Source organism: Heptranchias perlo, chromosome 4 (assembly GCF_035084215.1).
Source record: "Heptranchias perlo isolate sHepPer1 chromosome 4, sHepPer1.hap1, whole genome shotgun sequence".
Taxonomy (NCBI): Eukaryota; Metazoa; Chordata; class Chondrichthyes; order Hexanchiformes; family Hexanchidae; genus Heptranchias; species Heptranchias perlo.
Genome location: NC_090328.1, coordinates 47,592,687 through 47,614,272, shown reverse-complemented (window position 1 = coordinate 47,614,272; position 21,586 = coordinate 47,592,687). Strand labels below are relative to the sequence as shown.

Sequence of the window (21,586 nt, the reverse complement as noted above, 5' to 3'; positions counted from 1 at the left end):
CTTGCGGACCCCCTCAGATGTACATCTTCCGGATGGGGGCCGCCGTAGCTGCAGTCATGACCTCCTCGGAGGGCGAACAGCATCACCAGCCTCACCAGCCTCGCCGTCCACGCCGTCCACCTCTGACACGTGGAGCTCCTCAACAGAGTGCTGTGACACATCCACCTGTACAGCAGGAGGGAGGGCAACCGCAGAGAGAGATGCGTCGCAGAGGGCACTACCCTCGCCACAGGGTCCACAGACCGAGGCTCAGCTTCCTGGACCTCTCTGAGCAGCAGTGCACACGGAGGCTCAGAGTCACTCGACATGTAGTCGTGGACATCTGCAGCCTCCTTCATGCCGAACTGCTCCCGGCTGGCCCGAGCACCATCTTCTTACCTGTCGCTGTCAGAGTCACCACTACCCTCAACAACTTCTCCTCTTCCAGGGTGCCACCAGGGACATCGCCAACGTCTCTCAGTCGTCTGCACAAAAGAGCCCTGCAAATACACCTACACCCACTCTGCAGTGACACAATGGGTGGCATCAGTTGTGGGTCTTCATAGTGATCCTCAGGAAAGGGCATTATTGTACAAACCAGACAAGATTCGTAAAGAAGTGGCAGTAGTGGTGCCAATATAATATGTAATGTGAGTTGGTCAGAAATTCAATATAAGTAAAAACCATGACAAACCCTCAAACACCCTTGTGCATCCCCTTCATGGTCACGACACGTTTGCCTTACGCTGCCTACTGCACATATGTGATGCATGCCCAGTGGCTGCAGCACAGGTAGTGGCAGGTTGAGTGAGGCTGACTGTGAAAGAGATGCACGAGAGGGTGAGTATGAGATAGAGCCATGAGATTGTATGAGAATTGGGTTGAGTGGTAGTGGCGGGATGAGTACTGGCGAGGTGAGTAAGTGCAGGTAAGATGAGGATGAGGTTTGAGTGGGTATGAGGGGTGATGTGACAGAGTAGTGTTGGCAGTGCAGAAGGAGATGTGGGGTGGGGGCGGTGATGTGGAAGATGGAGTGTAGGGGAACGAGTGAGTGTACTCACTTTGGCTGACCTACTGAGGTCATTGGAGCACCTCCTGCACTGTATGCAGGTGGGCGATATATTGGTGGTGCAGGTGACCTCCTCTGCCACCTCAAGCCAGGTCTTCTTGGTGGCAGAGGCAGGCCGCTTCCTCCCACCCGCCGGGGGGGGAAGATCTCTGTCCTCCCCCTCCTCCTCCTCACCCATCCAATGATACCTGGAGTGAGGCATCATTAAACTGGGAGCAGCCTTCCCCCTGGGCTGCTCCATGCTGTAATTTGTTCTATTTGTTGCAGCATCAGTCAGTGGAGGACTGCCCCTTTAAATAGAGCTCCTCCAGCTGACAGAGCTTACTGCACATGCGCAGACCGTCCGACGCGCAGATCAGCAGTGGGGAACCCGGAAGACAGGTAAGTGGATCCAATTGGGCTGCGATCGTGCGGGGGGCAGACTCATTTCACCGGGCGCGTTACCCAGGTGCCCAATAGCCCCCCCCCCGCCGTGAACCCGCAGCCCTGCTAACATCGAGCCCATGAAGAAGGAACAGTGTGGGAGAGACCACAGAGCCTGGGGAATCATTGAATTAATAGTAAAAGAGTCACAGGGTCAACCATCAACTACAGAATGGCTAGAGCAACTTGAAAGGAAAATAAATAATTATGAACATAGCTTTGATGGGAGGCCATTTGATGGCAACTTATTTTGGTGTACACAGTGAAAGACCAGCAAGATCCCATAAAAGGAAATGAGATTAGTGACCAGTTAGCAGTTTTAGTGATGTTGGTTGGCATAAATATTGACCAGGACAGCTCCCCTGCTCTTCTTTAAATAGTGCTATGGGATCTTTTACATCCACCTGAGAGGGCAGATAGGACCTTGATTTAACATCTCATCTGAAAGACAGCACCTCTGACAGTACAGCACTGCCTCAGTACTGCACCGAATCATCAGCCTAGATTATGTGCTCAAGTCCTGGATTGGGACTTGAACCCACAACCTTCTGACATAGTGACCTGAGAGTTACCACTGAGCCAAGGCTTACACTGTTTAGCCTGCAAAAGCTCTGGTCTGCAGTTAATATTCTGCTGATCCAAAGTGATGGTGTCAGCATGGTGCAAGACTACATTTAAACCAAATGAACACAACTGTTAGCTTCCGGATTGTAGGGAACAAGGTCTGCTTATGGGATGTGCTATGAAACCATTGAGATGGTGCTACAAAAAACTTAATTGTAACAGGATGATTACAATTAACTGTAATAAATGACATTTTAATATGGATAATACATTGAATATGGTATTGTGCACAAAATAAAAACTGTCGAAAACAGTTGAACTAAACCAGTCCAAAAAATGGACTTTGCCCTTCAAAGATTGTTCCACTCATAAGCGTTCTAGAAAAATTCCGGTGAAAATATATAATTTCAGCAGAACAGAATGCAGTAAAAATGGCATATTTTAAAAGTTTGCATGGTGAGATATTGAGCTTATTCTTATAATTGCTTTATGGAAATGTATTTCCCTGGACATTAGCACGATTTTAGGCCCCTGTGTTATAAATTAGGATCTGCTGTAAATATCTTTATGTTGAATGATGTCAGTCGCACCTGTAAGAAGTCTGAGCAACTTTTATGGAAGTTGACACACCTGCTTTATATCTATTTGTACGACAGCATTAACCAGGGGTGTAACAATGGACCACCCTTGTGACCCGAATCACATATCCATGTCTTTTGTGCCTGTATTTTTTCAATTTCTCAGACAATGGACCAGGTTTACCTTTTTAGCCTTGAAAGGAGACAACTGAGAAGTGACCATATAGAGGTATATGATAGTAAATGGTGTGGCTGATGTTAGGAAGTGATGAATACATGATTTGGACTTCAGGGGCTCGATTTTACCACCCGCTATCGGGTGCATTCTCGGCGGGGGGGCCCCGAAAATCGGGAAATCCAGGAGCGGGACCGGATCCCGTCTCGATCCCGCCCACTTCCGGGTTCCCCGCTGACGCGCCGGCGCGCGCGCGCAGCCCCCGCTGGTGGGAATCCCGCAGGCATTTAAAGCCAGCGGGATGCCACTTGACAATATTTAGTTAGGTATTTCAGGTCATTCACTGACCTGATTAAGGGACTATGTGGGATTTTGGAACAACATGGGACTGTTTCCCACACTGGGGGAAACACTCCCAGCTCGAATGGACGTGTTGCAGCTGTCAGCCTGTGGCAGCTGCAAAGGTCCATTTGACAGGTGGGCGGGAGACCCTCACCCATTGCAGGAGGCCACTCTGTCACTTGGGACAAAGTTTGGCCTCCACCACCCTCCTCCTGACGGTCAAAGTCACCAACCTGCACACTTACCCCGGGGTCCGGAGACATGTACCTACCTTGCGGACCCCCTCAGATGTACATCTTGCAGATGGGGGCCGCCGTAGCTGCAGTCATGACCTCCTCGGAGGGCGAACAGCATCACCAGCCTCGCCATCCACGCCGTCCACCTTTGACACGTGGAGCTCCACAACAGAGTGCTGTGACACATCCACCTGTACAGCAGGAGGGAGGGCAACCACAGAGAGAGATGCATCGCAGAGGGCACTACCCTCGCCACAGGTTCCACAGACCGAGGCTCAGCCTCCTGGACCTCTCTGAGCAGCAGTGCACACGGAGGCTCAGTCACTCGACATGTAGCCGTGGACATCTGCAGCCTCTTTCATGCCGAGCTGCTCCTGGCTGGCCTGTGCACCATCTTCCTACCTGTCGGTGTCAAAGTCACCACTGCCCTCCCGAACTTCTCCTCCACAGCCTTCCAGGATGCAACCGGGGACATCGCCGATGTCTCTCAGTCGTCTGCGCAGAAGAGCCCTGCAAATACACCTACACCCACTCTGCAGTGACACAATGGGCGGCATCAGTGGTGGGTCCTCATAGTGATACCCAGGAGCGGGCATTATTGCACAAACCGGACAGGATTCGCGAAGGCATGGCAGTAGTGGTGCCAATATAATGTGTGATGTGAGTTGTTCTGAAATTCAATATAAGTAACAACCATGACAAACCCTCAAACACCCTTGTGCATCCCCTTCATGCTCACGACACGTTTGCCTTACGCTGCCTACTGCACATATGTAATGCATGCCCTGTGGCTGCAGCACAGGTGGTGGCAGGTTGAGTGAGGCTGGCCGTGAGAGAGATGCACAAGAGGGTGAGTATGGGATAGAGCCATGAGATTGTATGAGGATTGGTTTGCGTGGTAGTGGCGGGGTGAGTACTGGCGAGGTGAATAGGTGCAGGTAAGATGAGGATGGGGTTTCAATGGGTATGAGGGGTGATGTGACAGAGTAGTGTTGGCAGTGCCAAAGGAGATGTGGGGTGGGGGCAGTGATGTGGCAGACGCAGTGTAGGGGAAAGACTACGTGTACTCACTGTGGCTGACCTACTGAGGTCATTGGACCGCCTCCTGCACTGTGTGCAGGTGGGCGATATGTTGGTGGCGCAGGTGACCCCCTCTGCCACCTCGAGCCAGGCCTTCCTGGTGGCAGAGGCGGGCCGCTTCCTCCTGCCCACCGAGTGGAAGATCTCTGTCCTCCCACTCCTCCTCACCCCATGTATTGATACCTGGGGTGAGGCATCATTAAACTGGGAGCAGCCTTCCCCCTGGGCTGCTCCATGCAGTCATCTTTGCTATTGGTTGCAGCATCTGTCAGTGGAGGACTGCCCCTTTAAATAGAGCGCCTCCAGCTGACAGATCTTACTGCGCATGCGCAGCCCACCCGACACGCAGATCAGCAGCGGGGAACCCGGAGGAGCAGGTAGGTGAATCCAATTAGTGGTTTGCCTGCTACGATCGCGTGGGAAACCCACTAATTTCACCGCGCCTGCTAGCCCATCCGCCGAGAACCCGCAGGCCTGCTAAAATCGGGCCCTTTCACTCATTGAGGCCACAAGGATGGCTGTTGTGGGAAATGGAAACTACCACAGTGGGAGTTCATAAAAGTGCCACTAAATTGATAATCTCAAACAGAAAGGCCATAAGAATGGCTGGTATGGGAAGTGGAAAAGTTCACACTGCTGCAGTAAGGGCTGCACTTATGAATTTTGGGCTAAGGCACATTGTTGGGACAGTGTATAGGGAGCTTTACTCTGTGTCTGGTGCACTATAACTAAGCTGGGAGTGCTTGGTGCAGACAATGGGGTCCTGAAATAAAAAGTGTTCCATTCCCTCGTACCAACATCCTTTGATGCCATAAGCAAAAAATTCATTAAAAAAAAGGTTAAGGTTCACATGATGGCCTAGAGGGTAAAGATAATACCCAGGGAAGCACTGAGTCAGATAGATCTCAATCGGGGCATACGCAACTCATAGGATTCAAATTTCAAATTTATCTAGAAGTTGGGTTGACAGATAGTGCTGGTTCTTACTTAAATATATTATGGAACTGGTCTCCTGCATTGCAGAACTATGACAAGAATCCTATAACATGTAAGGGAAGATTAGGACAGGACTTTGCTTAACATTCAGATAACGTATTTGCATAATTTGCATAAAAATCACTGTGAGCAGAAGGGAGAATAGCCACAAGTAGTACCATGGCACTGTGAAGCAAATGATTACCTAGAGTAAAAAGGGCAACACCAACAATGTGAACAGGTGAATATTAATTGTGGGAATGCCATAATTTGGGGGGTTGATAGCAGCCACAACTGGTAGTCCTGAATAGTGTGTTGCCTTCCAGGTGCCAGCGTAAGAAACATAAAAGAAGGTGAAAAAGTTTTTGGGAAGGGAAGATAAGCAGCCAAAAGTTGTGGTTAATGATCTAGGAAAAAGCACAATAAAGGACTTGCAGGGGGGGTTTGAAAAGTTAGAATCAAAGCTAAAGACTAAGACCTGAAAGGAAGTATCTAGGGAGAGGGAGATTAGAGGCATCAATATGTGGTTTAAGAAATGGTGTAGAGGGGAGGATTTCAGATTTAAACAGGGTTTTTTTAATTGTGAGGACATGACTCCATCATCTTTTTGCACTGTGCACAAATTGGCTGCCATGTTTCCTATATTACAACAGTGACTACACTTCAAAAAATACTTCATTGGCTGTAAAGCACTTTGGGACGTCCTTAGGTCGTGAATGGCACTATAGAAATACAAATCTTACTTGCAAATTTTTCTCCCCAACTTTTTCATTTAACACATGCCACATTTTATCCATATCCGAGAGAGGGACCACACGAACTGTTCATAGGCCAATACCTTTCAAACTGGCTGTAGGGAATGCATGAGAACAGCGTGGAACTGGCTCTGCCTGCAATTTACTTTCCCTATCTGCACAGAAGTGCCTCGCCTTTGTGGACATGACAATGTTGGTAATTTAGTGGGATAGAAACTGGACCTCGTTGCACCTGTTTTACAAGAAACAAAAGCCAATTTTGGGGACCAATGTCCTGCACCCGAAGGACACCTGAAAGACATCTGTCCCGATATTGGGTCAGGGCATTTTTCAGGCATCCCTTGCATATGCAACTGAGAAACCTAACACCTGTTTTAGGCACTCTCGCAGAAATTAGATTGTGCCAGGCCTGCTTCGCTCAGGATTCTTCAATGGCTGCTGCGGCCTAAGCAGCGGCCACCAACATGAGGTCAGTTATTAATATACAAATTTTCCAAAAACGTTACTGTAGAGCCAGGAGGAGCAGGAGTGCTCCCCTGATTTCACAGAACTCGCGATCAGCTCCACCCCCGTTGCTGCTCCAACACCCCCACTCCCCAACCCCCGCCCCGCCCCCTCCAGAACTTACCTCAGGGCTGCCAGCGGCAAAGCAAGTAGCCTGACATTCATCTATTCAAAATTGGTGAGCTGCCTGTGGAGGTGCGTTGCCCAAATAATGTAAATCAGGTCAAAGGCTGAATTTCGTCTGGCCTCAAGCCTTCCGTTTCAGTGCGCACTGAAGACAGGCCACTGGTTATGCGCTCGAAAATAGGCCATAATCAATTTTTACCCCACTGTGCGGAGGAATCACAGCAATGAACCTTATCCTGGCACTCTGTGATGAACCAGTCCATGAATTAAAGGCTCACATTAAAGTGTAATCATGATCATTGTTTAAAACTGGAACCAGACCATCGAGTGTAAGTATTTGTCACCTGTATTCAGCAGTCATTTTCAGCAACTAGTTGTTCAGGTTTAAAGGGTGTGTGTAATACAAACTTCACTGTGCATTGCTCTGTCTTAAAATGTTATAACCTAAATAGTTCATATTCAAATCAAAAGAATAAATTACATTTGTTCCTATTTAATTGGTTTATCTATTAAAAATTCATTAGGCGAGAATAAGAAATATGTTTGCTGCCTTTTCCTAAACATTTTAAGATGTCCCTTGTTTTGTTTTTGTACAGTGAATGTGGTAGAAACATTGCAGGAGTTTTGGGAGAAGAAGAGAAAACAAGGAGCTGTCTTTAAGAATGGAAGTCTTGTGGTGTACGAGTCAGTGCATTCCCCTGTTGCTCCATATGTATGTTATGTCACTCTGCCAGGAGGCAGTTGCTTTGGCAGCTTCCAGGTAACACTCACTTACATTATATTTAGCACTACACAAGTACATTGTGTTATAGTCCGTACTTTAACAATGGTACTTTTTTTCCAAGTACTCTTACACTCTCCTTGGATTTTTATGCATCTCCAAAGTGCTGGCTGAATGAAAATATCATTGAATCGTAGAATGTTACAGCCACAGGCCATTCAACCCATCAAATCAGTAATGTGTTGCCATTCAACATTTTATTAACATCCTTGACATTTGCCATGATACTTGATGCTGACAAACTATTACATTAAATTTATAATTATTACAAGGTCTTTGTCAGAAGATGCTGCCTAGCAGCAGACATTAGTTTTTTAAAAACAATTTCTCTTCATCAGGGTCAAGACAAAAGGGAGATCTGTTTGGTTCTCTTTCTGTACATATTTGTACTGTAAAACTAAATCCTCTCAGTCTGATAAATGTTCCTTTGTCAATATAAAGTTGATGATGGCTCCCTTTATTGAGTCTGTCTATGTGGAATGATATTGTAACATGAGGTGAAAGTGTAATTTAAAGCAGAAAGTCCAAACGTTTTTTTTTAACCTTTACAAGGACACACCCTACAGTATGTTAACAAACTGGTTCAACACACAGAAGTAGCTGAGTCCGGTCACATATCGTTATAGATTGCCAGGTATTCTTATTTTCACACCCATATCTGATTATGATCCAATTTTCCTGCAGAATTTGGGAATTCCACGAGATGTGTGCCCACTACTCTACAAGTAGATAAATTGAATAATCCATGGTGAGCACCTTCTGGTCATACCCATCATTCCCCACATCCCAAGTTCACAAACTCGGTTGGGCTGTCAGTGGAAGAGTTGAGTGGATGTGAAGCGATTCATATCAGAGAGCAAAAATCAGAGGGGGGTTTCCTCACTCACTCCTCAGTGACAGCTACAGAGTGTTGTCACAGGACTTGCAGCAGCTTAACAGGAATGATGCATAGCACAAAGGAACTAAAAAGTGGAGGATATATTGCAAAACTTACAAAAAATAAATATAACAATAAACAGCACTTCTAGATGCTTTTCTTGTGCATATACAGGGCCTGAAATTGCTGCGTTCCCCCTCTGCCGCCAGAAGTGCAACAGGGTGGAACTTCTGTCCACTGACTGTCCAGACCGTTGACCCCATCCCCAAACTCCTGCGACAAGGTCATTTTACTATTCAGGGTGAGCAGCCCATGCTTGTAGAGGCTTGACAGGGCTGCCCTGCTCGAGTTGTCAGTGGAAGCAGCACCCTCCTGCCTGATGGGGGGAACTCAGGGTCTGAATAAGTTGAAAAGGTAAGAAATTTAAATAATTCCCTATAAGGAAACCAGCGCCTGCATTCTGAGGTAATTAATCTTCTCCGGTAAGTGATTATCTTTGATTATAAAATTTTTGGAACCTTTGGAAGGCCCAACACAGAACCCACATCTGCTCTCAGCAGCATGAGATCAGGACTATCAGGTAGTGTGCTGGGCAGAATTCCTGGAGTATAGAATCATAGGGAGAAAAATTGGATAAGGGTCCGTTCTGGGCGATGGTAGCACCCCGCGCCCGACGGACCTTGGGCAGGCAAGACGCAAGTTTGGTCTCAAGGGAGCACTTACCTGCAATCGGCGTTCCTTTCCAGGACTTGCATGTGGAATCAATGCAATTTGCACTTTCCACCACCAGAGGGAGCTCCATCTCTTAAAGGGAAGATGTTTCTTAGAAATCTCTTAAAGGTAGCTGGTGCCTGTTATTTGCTGAAAATAACAGTCTACTGTCTGCATGGAGTCTGAACAGACATCAGACATCGTGCACGTAAAACACAGATGCAGATCCCATCCTTATGTTTACACACATATACAAAAGGGTCCAGAGGGGCAATTTTTTCACTCAAAGGGTGGTGAGTGTCTGGAACGAGCTGCCAGAGGCAGTAGTAGTGGCGGGTACAATTTTGTCTTTTAAAAAGCATTTGGACAGTTACATGGGTAAGATGGGTATAGAGGGATATGGGCCAAGTGCAGACAATTGGGACTAGCTTAGTGGTATAAACTGGGCGACATGGACATGTTGGGCCGAAGGGCCTGTTTCCATGTTGTAAACTTCTATGATTCTAAAACATTGAATAAAGGTTGCGCATTACTAAATCCCACATCCTCCAATCTGCCGATCTGAGTTGGTACCAGGCCTGCGAGAGTGCATGCACCAAGGTTCTCTGCTGATGCACTGGAGACCTTGGTGCAAGAGGTGGACAGAAAGAGGGACATCCTATATCCGCAGTGGGGGAGGGTGGGGGGGGGACAAGAGATCCTCCAGACATATATCCAAAAGGCAGTGGGAGGCGGCGGGGGACGAAGTCAATGCCAGGCGCACAGCATCATGAACATCGATGCAGTGCAGGAAGAAGTTCAATGCTTTGACATGAGTGGTCAAGGTGAGTGAGGTCAACTGTCAAGTGGCGTCTCTTACCGATTGCACCACACACTATACCCCCATCACCCACATACCAATAAACTCTTCCCATCAGTACTCAACTCTCCCAATCAGATGCTTCCTCTCACCCTTACACATTACCACTGTTTCAAGCCGCCCACCCACAACTCACAGGTCACACACACTGGCAGCTATTCAACCATGACAGGCACATCACCCAGGCACACGTCCCGCTTTCTTGCAGGAGAAGGTGGCAGATATCAAGAGGCAGCAATTGGCAGTGGCATTTAGCCCGTCGAGCCTGTTCCACCATTCAATGAGATCATTGTGGACCCGTGACCTAACTCCATAACCCGTCTTAGCCCCATATTCCTTAATACCTTTGGTTCACAGAAATCTATCAATCTCAGATTTAACATTCAGAGCCTTCCAAACGTCTCCCACCCTTTGCGTGTAGAAACATTTCCTAACTTCACTCCTACATGCCCTGGCTCTAAATGTTAGGCTATGTCCCACGTCCTAGTATTGAAGTCTAGGAGACCTCCAAAAATGGTTACAAATGTCTCGGCAGCCAGAAGCAATAATCCAGCCACTAACCTGTAAATCCTGCATGGTCCCTTTTAATAGCGCGGGTGGGAGGTCCTCCAGGCATTCTAAGACACGTTCAGATGGTTGGGGTTAAGACTGTGTGTTGAGTTGAGCGTTCAGACCCAAAATGCTGTCTATCACTTTAAATCAGCGTTGCACACTGATTGAAGCCATTTTCTCCCTACTTTACATGATTCCAGCGTTTCTTATCTGCGCCTGCGCAAACTCCTATACCAAGATGGTGTGGGGACGCACGTTACGCAGGAAACGTGCATGCGCATATAAGACGCCATCTTGGATGTCGGAGAGGCCGTGTAGCGCCGAAACAACGGGCATTACACGGCCCAATTTAGCGCCCATAGAATCTTACAGTACAGAAGGAGGCCATTGTGCCTGTGCCGGCTCTTTGAAAGAGCTATCCAATTAGTCCCACTCCCCTGCTCTTTCCCCATAGCCCTGCAAATTTTTCCTTTTCAAACATATATCCAATTCCCTTTTGAAAGTTACTATTGAATCTGCTTCCAACATCCTTTCAGGCAGTCCATTCCAGATCATAACAACTCGTTGTGTAAAAAAATTTTTCCTCATCTCCCCTCTGATTCTTTTGCCAATTATCTTAAAACTGTGACCTCTGGGTAGGTGCCCCCCTGATACAACCCCAAAGTCTTTGCAGGAAGTAAGGGAATTGGACGTAAGAAACACCTACTCTCTATCAGGATTTGTAACAGAATGTAAATGGTGCAGAAACTTGCCAAATCCAGCTCCTCCTCCATATTCCAACAGCCATGCAGGTGTGTAATGGCCGAGTTCTACCCTCCAGCAACCCAGGAATTTCGGGCCCATGGTATATACACCCACCTGTACTTTCTGGATGATTTATCTATTTATCTTCACATGAATGAAAACACAGTAAGGGCAGTGTAGAAGTAGTGAAATTGTGATTTTTGCTAAACAGTAGTTATAGTAGTTATACCTGGTTACACTCGGCATGTGCCATTTAATGCACAAATGTCACTTGTGTAATAGGATGCATGTATTGAAAGTTTCAAATTTGTTGCTGGGTTATGTCTTTAGGGAGCCTGTAAGTATTCCTACAAGCATTTCTATATTCTACCTGTTCAGTGTCACACAGGCTGTCCCAGCTTTTGAATCGCGCTCCCAATGCAAGAGACACTGGGCCTCCAGTACAGACTGTTAGTTTATTGTTATTGGGACATGAAGACTCACCTGTCACCTCTCTTGTATCCCAGTGGACCACAGCTGTATTTATTTTCCTACAGAGTGCAGGAATTCCCATATATAGGGTAGTACAGCTCCACAGAGTTGTAAATAGAATCTATTGTATTCCACGTTACCCAAATATCCCTTTCTGCTTACAGCTTATAACTCACTCATCACTGTAACGGTTGAATTATTCCACCAGTTTACTTAGGAAAAGAGTAGTCATACAATGCAGGCTCTCATAGATTATTTGCCATATTCACAATAATTCATTTTTATTTCATAACCAAAGTTTTCCAGATGGTCTTTGCTGTGATAATCTGGTTTGGTCATTTTTTTAAAATTCAAAACTATACAATACCCACATCCAACAGAGCCTCCTCTGTCTGTGCCATTGACCACAAACTTTATTCTAACCCATGACCTAATCAGTACTATTGGTCAGGTATAGATTTCCTAAATCAAATGTCTCTCATTATGAACAAAAACCTTTTAGGTCTCCAGTTGAAATTCTGATTGATCCTTGTTATAATCGTCACCAGAAGTATCTTACATCAGCAGGCAGCAGCAGATAGTAATGCTGGTGGGAGCCATATTTCTTCTTCCTGCTGGTGAACCTTTTTATTATCCAACTCCCCAGCCAGGCCATCTGGAGCAGCAGGAGCCCAGGAAACCAATCTGCCAGCTGGAGTTGCAGATATTACTTTCTTTAGGTTAAAATCCACATGCATCAGTTTTTATATTGTATTTGTGTGTGCAAATTCCCAGTAATATCTTAATACAGTTCATGCAAATTTTTGCTGAGTTCCAGTTTTACTGTTTATATGATCAGTAATAGTATAACAGCTAGTTTTATTGTATGCAAGTTAAAGGAGAAAACGTTGTCAGTTCCATGAGGTTCTTCCCTCCTAACAATTCCTTCTCAGTATTTTGAAAAATTCTAATGCCTGTACTGCCCTGTTGGCAGATTATTCCAAACATTTATCACTCTTTGAGTGAAGAAGTTCTTCCTAAAGCTGTCTATAAATTTATGTCCTTTGGTCCCACTTTCCTGGTTTACTTTGAAGGAAGATACTGGGTTTATTTTATCTGTGCCATTTAATATTTAAATACCTCAGTGAGCCTCCCCCTTAACTACTTCGTTTATAGACCTGACAGCTTGAGTTTCTTTAATCTTTCTTCAAATCTTATCTTCTTTACACCAGTGATCATTCTTCTTGCTCAGTTCTGCACCATCTCCAATGCCTGTACTTCTTTTTTTATATAGCATGGTTACCAGAACTCCAGAGAATTGTAAAGTCTTAGCATGAACTCTGTAGACTTATACTCTTGTGTTGAATGTATATCCCAGCATTCTATTAACTTCCTGAGGTGTGGGAGGAGCGGGAGAGGGATCCCAGTCTCTTGGAGTACTGGGAGAGGGGTACTGGTTGTGACCATGGTAGAAGGGTGGACTGGGAGCTTTATGTTAGTATCTGGGATTCTCTGGCAGGTTTTGGGAATATTGGGATGGAAGGTTGCTGAATGTGAGAGGACTGGGAGGGAGATCTTGGGGTTGGGAACAGTGGGAGTGGTGTGCAAGGTGCCATTGATAAAGGAGTGACATTAGGCGTTTTCTCTGAGACAGATCATCAGTAGCAACTGAAAGCAAAAGCGTGGATGCTAAGGGCAGATGGACAGAAACAGTGAGAGGCTGGAGGAAAGAGTGTCAATCTGATAAGAAGAATTAATTCCTTTTATGCCCAGAAGTGTAGAAAAGGGTTTCCTCAGCAGTGACCTGAGGAATGAATCCTGAATAATTAAAATAGATACAGCTGAGTCACAAAGCCCTTTTTAGAAACCCACCCCCTGCCATTGCTATACTCCTCCCCCCACCGTGACCAGACCACGAGCCCCAACTTGACACATGTCAACATTATGTTCTTAAGTGGGTTTAAGGAACTTTAATCCAGTTTCTGGTAGTATCTGTAAATGAGGCTTTCACAGTTGTGTGGAGGGGGACTTTGGGCCTCGAAGTTGGAGGTCAGGTTCGAGATCTGGAAACTCCCACAGGGAGTATAGTGTGACGCCTGGGCCATTTTAACTCATAGCCCTCATTTAAATAATCCAGGACAGTCTCCTGCCCGAAACCGGCAGGAGTGATGTCAGGGCCGGCGAGTGGGAGTAAAAATCAAATCAGGAGCCTGAGGAAGCTGAGGATCCAAGAGACTGGTACCAACATAAAGATAGCACTGGGCAGGGGCTTTGGAAGCTGATGCTGGCACCGGGAGGGCTGGGGAGTCCCAAAGACTTCTTGTGGGACCAAGGGCAGCACTCCTGCCCCTTCTGGCTCACGAGTATTCCAGAGATTCTTTTAAACTTACCATGGCCTATTCCCATGGTGGTTCAGCTGTCAGAGTTGGCCCTGTGCGGGCCTCCCGAATCCAGAAGTTAAAATGCAGTCGTGGCACCGATGACCATCATTGGGCTGCAACTGTTTGATGTAAAGAGGGCGCCCATCTGCCGTGCCTGAATTAAGGTAAGTAAATATGGTGAGGGCAGAATACGTCGGCAATGTGTGAAAAAGTGCTTCCTGATTTCACTCCTAAATAGCCTAGCTCTAGTTTTAAGATTATGTCCTCTTGTTCTCGATTCCCCCACCAAAGGAAATAGTTTCTCTGTATCTACCCCATTGAATTTCTTTATAATTTTAAACACCTTGATTAAATCACTCTTGAACCTTCTAAACTCAAGGGAATACAAGCCAAGTTCATGCAAACTGACTCATAATTTAACCCTTTAAACCCTGGCTGTCATTCTGGTGAATATACATTATATGTCCCTCCGAGGCCAATATATCTTTTCTGAGGTTCAAGGCCCAAAATTGAATGCAGTACTCCAGATGGGATCTGAATTGTTAAGTGTAATCATAGCTCAAAAAAGTGTCAGAATATATGGAAGATTTTTAATAGATAATTGTCCTTGGGAGAAGAGGGGAGACGGTTGGAGGAGAAATGTAAAGAGTTATGAAAACTTAAAACTAATATTAAACTGATTACTATATTGCAATGCAAAAATATATCCTATCATACTGGAATAGTATTTACAGCAGTTCAGAGGTGAAAGAGCAAAATCTAACCTGCATTTGAAGCAGACGGTGTGACCTTATGTGTTTTGTTAGTATATCACTCTTTTACTGTGGACAGGAGACTCAACATACAGCACAATAAACACATTGGTTTGTGGATATGAGTTCATCATTCTGGGTCAGGACTTCTCATGTGAGCATCAACACTCTTACTGTGAAGTCACCAATTTTACAGGCAGCAATTTTAACACATTAACCATGTTTTTCAAAGCAGCAGTATCATTTATTAACTGATGGGGAAAAGTATTGCAATATTTGTGCTGCAGTAGATATTGCATTTGCTGCTATGTGAACTTTCACCTTCTTAACTAAAATTGTTGCTATGGAATTGAAGTTTTCATTTCTGACTCTTTTCAGGAACAAGAGCTGCCTGAAAAGTCTTGAAAGGATTTTTTTTATTTTTTTTATTCGTTCACGGGATGCGGGCGTCGCTGGCAAGGCCGGCATTTATTGCCCATCCCTAATTGCCCTCGAGAATGACAATAATTCTTTTAAAAGTGTTCATAAATGCACATGCCCACAATATTAACAAAAATAATGAATTCTAGGCAGGATTTAAAGCCTTCTCCCCTGCCCCCACTTTCTACTTTAGTATTCAGTTTTATCTTAGCCAAAATAAACTCTGGCAACTCTCCTATAGACTCTGGTTTCTAACTCATAATTACCTAAATGCTGAATGGCTGGCAGTGAAAAAGAATCTTAAAACTGGACCAGCTTAATCCATGTTTCATGAGCACTCAGTAGCTTTGTTTTTCCTATTATCTTTAATAAATAAAATACGATATTATGCAACGATGGAGTTTGCATTGATAATTTATGTGGATTTCCATTCAAGAGTAATCTCTGGGATAATGTTTCTGCCCGCACTATTAAAGGCACATTGGACACTAAATTGGGCAATGTAGCGCCCGTTGTTTCAGTGCTACACGGCCTCTCCGACATCCAAGATGGCGTCTTGGATGCGCGCACACGTTTCCAGCGTGACGTGCGCCAGACGCCATCTTGGTATAGGAGTTAGCACAGGCACAGATAATGAACGCTGCAATCATGTAAAGTAGGGAGAAAATGGCTTCAATCAGTGTGCAATGCTAATTTAAAGTGATAGATGCCATTTTGGGACTTAACACTCAACTCAACGCACAGTCTTAACCCCGACCATCTGAACGTGTCTTAGAGTGCCAGGAGGACCCCTCACCGGTGCTATTTAAAGGGAACATGCAGGATTTACAGGATAATGGCTGTACTTTTTGTTCTGGCTGCCGAGACATTTGTAACTGTTTTTGGAGGTCTCCTAGACTTGAATACTAGGACTAGGGGACATAGCCTAAAATTTAGAACCAGGACATGCAGGAGTGAAATTAGGAAATGCTTCTACATGCAAAGGGTGGGAGAAGTTTGGAACTCTCTTCTGCAAATGGCAGTTGATGCTAGCTCAATTGAGAATTCTTAATCTGAGATTGATAGATTTCTGTGAACCAAGGGCATTAAGGGATATGGGGCTAAGGCGGGTATATGGAGTTAGGTCACAGATCCACCCTGATCTCATCGAATGGCGGAACAGGCTTGAGGGGCTAAATGCCACCGCCACTTGCTGCCTCCTGATATGTGCCAGCTTCTCCTGCCTGCAAGAAAGCGGGACGTGTGTCTGGATGATGTGCCTATCGTGGTTGAATAGCTGCCTGTGTGTAGCCTGTGAGTTGTGGGTGGGTGGCTTGCAACAGTGGTAATGTGTAAGGGTGAGAGGGTTGAGTACTGATGGAAAGAGTTAGTTGGTATGTGGGGGATGGGGGGGTGTAGTGCGTGGTGCAGTTGGTAGGAGACGCTACTTGACAGTTGACCTCACTCACCTTGAGCACTCATGTCAAAGCATTGAGCTTCTTCCTGCACAGCATCCATGATCATGATGCTGTGCACCTGGCATTGACTTCGTCCCCCACTGCTTCCCACTGCCTCTTGGTTATATGCCTGGAGGGTCTCTTGCACCCACCACCCCCCACCCCCACCCCAGTGGATATAGGATGTCCCTCCTTCTGTCCACCTCTTGCACCAATGCCTGCATCAGCAGAGAACCTTGGTGCATGCACTCTCGCAGGCCTGGTACCAACTCAGATCGGCAGATTGGTGAGGTCTGGCATGCAGATTGGAGGACGTGGGATTTAGTAGTCCACAACCTTTATTCAATGTTTTAACATAACTCATTAGTTTGTAAACATAGGGACAGGAGCTGCATCTGTGTTATGCATGAGCGATGTCTGATCTCCGTTCAGACTTTGTGCAGACAGCAGACTGTTATTTTCAGCAAATAACAGGTACCAGCTACCTTTAAGAGATTTCTAACAGACAGCCTGCCTTTAAGAGATTGGAACTCCCCCTGCTGGTGGAAAGTGCGGATTGCATGGAATCTTCGTTCAACGCTGATTTCCAATGCAGATTGCAGGTAAGTCCTCAGGCCTGACGAAAATCTCGTCCTGCCTGTGCAGGGACCATTGGGCGAGGGGTAATAGCGGATCATGCTACCCCGCCCAAAAACAGGCCCTATCCAATTTTTCCCCCATTAACTTTAAACAGATTAAATGCAGCAGCAGAAATGTGAGTTCACTGCAACTTTTACAATAACTCAGTTCTGCACTTTTTCAAAGCTGTGATTCATGATCAGGGACATTTAGATATATGTGAACAAATACTACAATTGATGCTTCTCATTTAATGCACTGCAGAGCCTATGGCAGCCCAGTCTTGGTGGGAATATTGTTGCCTATAGTGAATCTGAGACCCACCTGAAGAGATGAGGGATGAACTTCGCAGGGATTCTCCTGCTCGTCCAACGTAACTTTGGCAGACAAGTCGAGGAAACCCAAGATAAACACCATTTACACCATTTTTCTGGGGTTTCCATGGCTCTTCTGCTGAAGTTACGATGGACAAGCGGGAGAACCCCCTCCTCCCCCGCAGAAATTCATCCCCATGATATTCACTGGTGCTCCTGCTAACAGTGCCCTGAGGATAATGTAAATGTTTCTGCTGGAGGCACTGACAGCCATCTTGCCTCACTGAGTTAAGTGGTTGAACCTGCTTACTGGCTAGAACTTCCCTCAACCACTGGGAAAAGTGTAAACAAAGCCACAAGCTATTGTTTTGCTGTTGTTCGAATGCTGTAGAATTTGTGCCACAATGTATATGGGGGCCACAGCACTCAGCTATTCGGACAAAATTGTAGAACATTTCTTTAAGCAATTCTGCAATATAGGAACATAGGAACAGGAGTAGGCGTTTCAGCCCTTCATGCCTGCTCCGCCATTTGATAAGATCATGGCTGATCTGTGATCTAGCTCCATATACCTGCCTTTGGCCCATATCCCTTAATACCTTTGGTTGCCAAAAAGCTATCTATCTCACATTTAAATTTAGCAATTGAGCTAGTATCAATTGCCATTTGCGGAAGAGAGTTCCAAACTTCTACCACCCTTTGTGTGTAGAAATGTTTTCTAATCTCACTCCTGAAAGGTCTGGCTCTAATTTTTGGACTGTGCCCCCTACTTCTAGAATCCCCAACCAGTGGAAATAGTTTCTCTCTATCCACCCTATCCGTTCCCCTTAATATCTTATAAACTTCGATCAGATCACCCCTTAACCTTCTAAACTCTAGAGAATACAACCCCAATTTGTGTAATCTCTCCTCGTAACTTAATCCTTGAAGTCCGGGTATCATTCTAGTAAACCTACACTGCACTCCCTCCAAGGCCAATATGTCCTTCCGAAGGTGCAGTGCCCAGAACTGCTCACAGTACTCCAGGTGCGGTCTAACCAGGGTTTTGTATAGCTGCAGCATAACTTCTGCCCCCTTGTACTCCGGTCCTCTAGATATAAAGGCCAGCATTCCATTAGCCTTATTGATTATTTTCTGCACCTGTTCAAGACCATGTGTGCGGGAAATGTATCCAGCTGCAGCTACTGACAAACCGCATTGCGGCACTGGAGCTGCGGATGGATTCATTAAGGAGCATTCGCGATGCTGAGAACGTCGTGGATAGCACGTTTAGTGAGATGGTCACACCGCAGGTAAAGGTTGTACATGCAGGAAGTAATTGGGTGACCACCAGGCAGAGTAAGAGGAGTAGGCAGGCAGTGCAGGGGTCCCCTGTGGCCGTCCCCCTCTCAAACAAATATACCGCTTTGGATATTGTTGAGGGGGATGACTTATCAGGGGAAGGCAGCAGCAGCCAACTTCCTGGCACCAGGGGTAGCTCTGCTGCACAGGCTGGGAGGAAAAAGAGTGGAAGAGCTATAGTGGTAGGGGATTCTATCGTAAGGGGAACTGACAGGCGTTTCTGTGGCCGTAAACGTGACTCCAGCATGGTTTGTTGCCTCCCTGGTGCCAGGGTCATGGATGTCACTGAGCGGCTACAGGGCATTCTCAAGGGGGAGGGTGAGCAGGCAGAGGTCGTGGTCCACATTGGGACCAACGACATAGGTAGGAAGGGAGATGAGGTCCTGCATCAAGAATTTAGGGAGCTAGGTAGCAGATTAAAGAGCAGGACCTCAAAGGTTGTAATCTCTGGATTACTCCCAGTGCCACAGGCTAGTGAGTATAGAAATAGGAGGATAGAACAGATGAATGCGTGGCTAAAGAGTTGGTGCAGGAGGGAGGGTTTCAGTTTCCTGGATCACTGGGCCTGCTTCTGGGGAAGGTGGGACTTGTACAAGTCGGACGGGTTGCACCTGAACCAGAGCGGGACAAATATCCTTGCGGGGAGGTTTGCCAGCACTGTTGGGGGGGGTTTAAACTAACTTGGCAGGGGGATGGAATACAGAGTGGAGCTACAATAGGGGGTGATGTGCAGCCAAATATAGAGAAAAAAACAAGTCAGCTTGGAAGACAGGGCAAATATGTGAGGGCAAGGCTGGATGGCATCTATTTTAATGCAAGGAGTCTTGCGAATAAGGTGGATGAACTGAAGGTGTTGATAAACACATGGGAGTATGATATTGTTGCTGTCACAGAGACATGGTTGAGGGAGGGGCAAGACTGGCAGCTCAATATTCCGGGGTACAGAATCTTCAGGCGAGACAGAGGGGGAGGTATAAGAGGAGGGGGGGGTCGCAATATTAATTAAAGAATCAATTACTGCCATAAGGAGGGATGATATATTAGCAGGTTCCTCTAATGAGGCCATATGGGTGGAGCTTAAAAACAAAAAGGGGGCAAGCACTTTGATGGGAGTGTACTATAGGCCCCCAAACAGTCAGGGGGAGATAGAGGAACAGATATGTAGGCAAATCTCAGAAAATTGTGCAAATAATAGGGTAACAATAGTGGGGGATTTCAACTTCCCCAATATTAACTGGGATACTCAGAGTGTAAAAGGCTTAGAGGGTACAAAATTCTTAACGTGCATCCAGGACAGCTTTTTGAGCCAGCATGAAGAAAGTCCTACAAGAGAGGGGGCGGTACTGGACCTAATTCTAGGGAATGTGGCCGGCCAAGTGGAAGAAGTGCTAGTAGGTGAGCACTTTGGTGACAGTGACCATAATTCGGTGAGATTTAAGGTGGTCATGGAAAAGGATAGGGAGGGGCCGGAAATAAAGGTTCTAAATTGGGGGAAGGCCGATTTTAATAGGATAAGGCAGGATCTGGCCAAAATGGACTGGGATCAGCTGCTTGTAGGAAAATCCGCATCGGAGCAATGGGAGTCTTTCAGAAGAGAGATTGAGACCATACAATGGCAACATGTTCCCGTAAAGGTCAAGGGTGGTTCCAAGAACTCCAGGGAACCTTGGATGTCAGGGGATATATGAGAATGGATTAGGAAAAAAAGGAGGGCTTTTGGCAGATACAAAAGGCTAAAGACGGAGGAAGCCCTAGAGGAGTACAAAGAGTGCAGGGGGATACTTAAAAAAGAAATTAGGAGATCAAGGAGGGGCCATGAAATAACACTGGCGAGCAAAATAAAGGAAAATCCTAAGATGTTTTATAAGTATATTAAGGGTAAGAGGATGACTAGGGAAAAAATAGGGCCCATTAGGGACAAAAATGGCAATCTGTGTGTGGAGCCGGCAGATGTAGGAGGGGTTCTAAATGAATTTTTTGCATCTGTTTTCACTATGGAGGAGGACGATGTAGACATAGAAATACGGTAGGGGGACTGTGATATACTCGAACATATTAACATCGAGCGGGAGGAGGTATTGGCGGTTTTAGCAGGCCTAAAAATGGATAAATCCCCAGGCCCGGACGAAATGTATCCCAGGCTACTGTGTGAGGCAAAGGAGGAGATTGCGGGGGCTCTGACACATATATTCAGAACCTCTCTGGCCACAGGGGATGTGCCAGAGGACTGGAGAACCGCTAATGTAATACCATTATTCAAGAAGGGGAGTAGGGAAAAATCGGGGAACTACAGGCCAGTGAGCCTAACATCAGTGGTAGGAAAATTATTGGAAAAAATTCTGAAGGACAAAATTAGTCTCCACTTGGAGAAGCAAGGATTAATCAGGGATAGTCAACATGGCTTTGTCAAGGGAAGATCATGTCTGACTAATTTGATTGAATTTTTTGAGGGGGTGACTAGGCGTGTGGATGAGGGTAACGCAGTGGATGTGGTATACATGGATTTCAGTAAGGCCTTCGATAAAGTCCCGCACAGGAGACTGG

At 46.0% G+C, this 21,586-nt stretch overlaps 2 protein-coding genes across 2 annotated transcripts in view; one reads left to right on the top strand and one right to left on the bottom strand.

Moving 5' to 3' along the window:
- The window catches only part of LOC137320909 (protein limb expression 1 homolog), a 61,056-nt gene that overhangs the window by 11,573 nt on the left and 27,897 nt on the right, over nucleotides 1–21,586 (top strand). The window contains exon 2 of the mRNA XM_067982898.1: nucleotides 7,403–7,566. Within this exon, the coding sequence (XP_067838999.1) occupies nucleotides 7,403–7,566 (164 nt within the window). The remainder of the gene's footprint in view (nucleotides 1–7,402; nucleotides 7,567–21,586) is intronic.
- Nucleotides 1–21,586, bottom strand: part of LOC137320906 (centromere protein F-like) — a 346,288-nt gene that overhangs the window by 314,177 nt on the left and 10,525 nt on the right. The window lies entirely within an intron of this gene.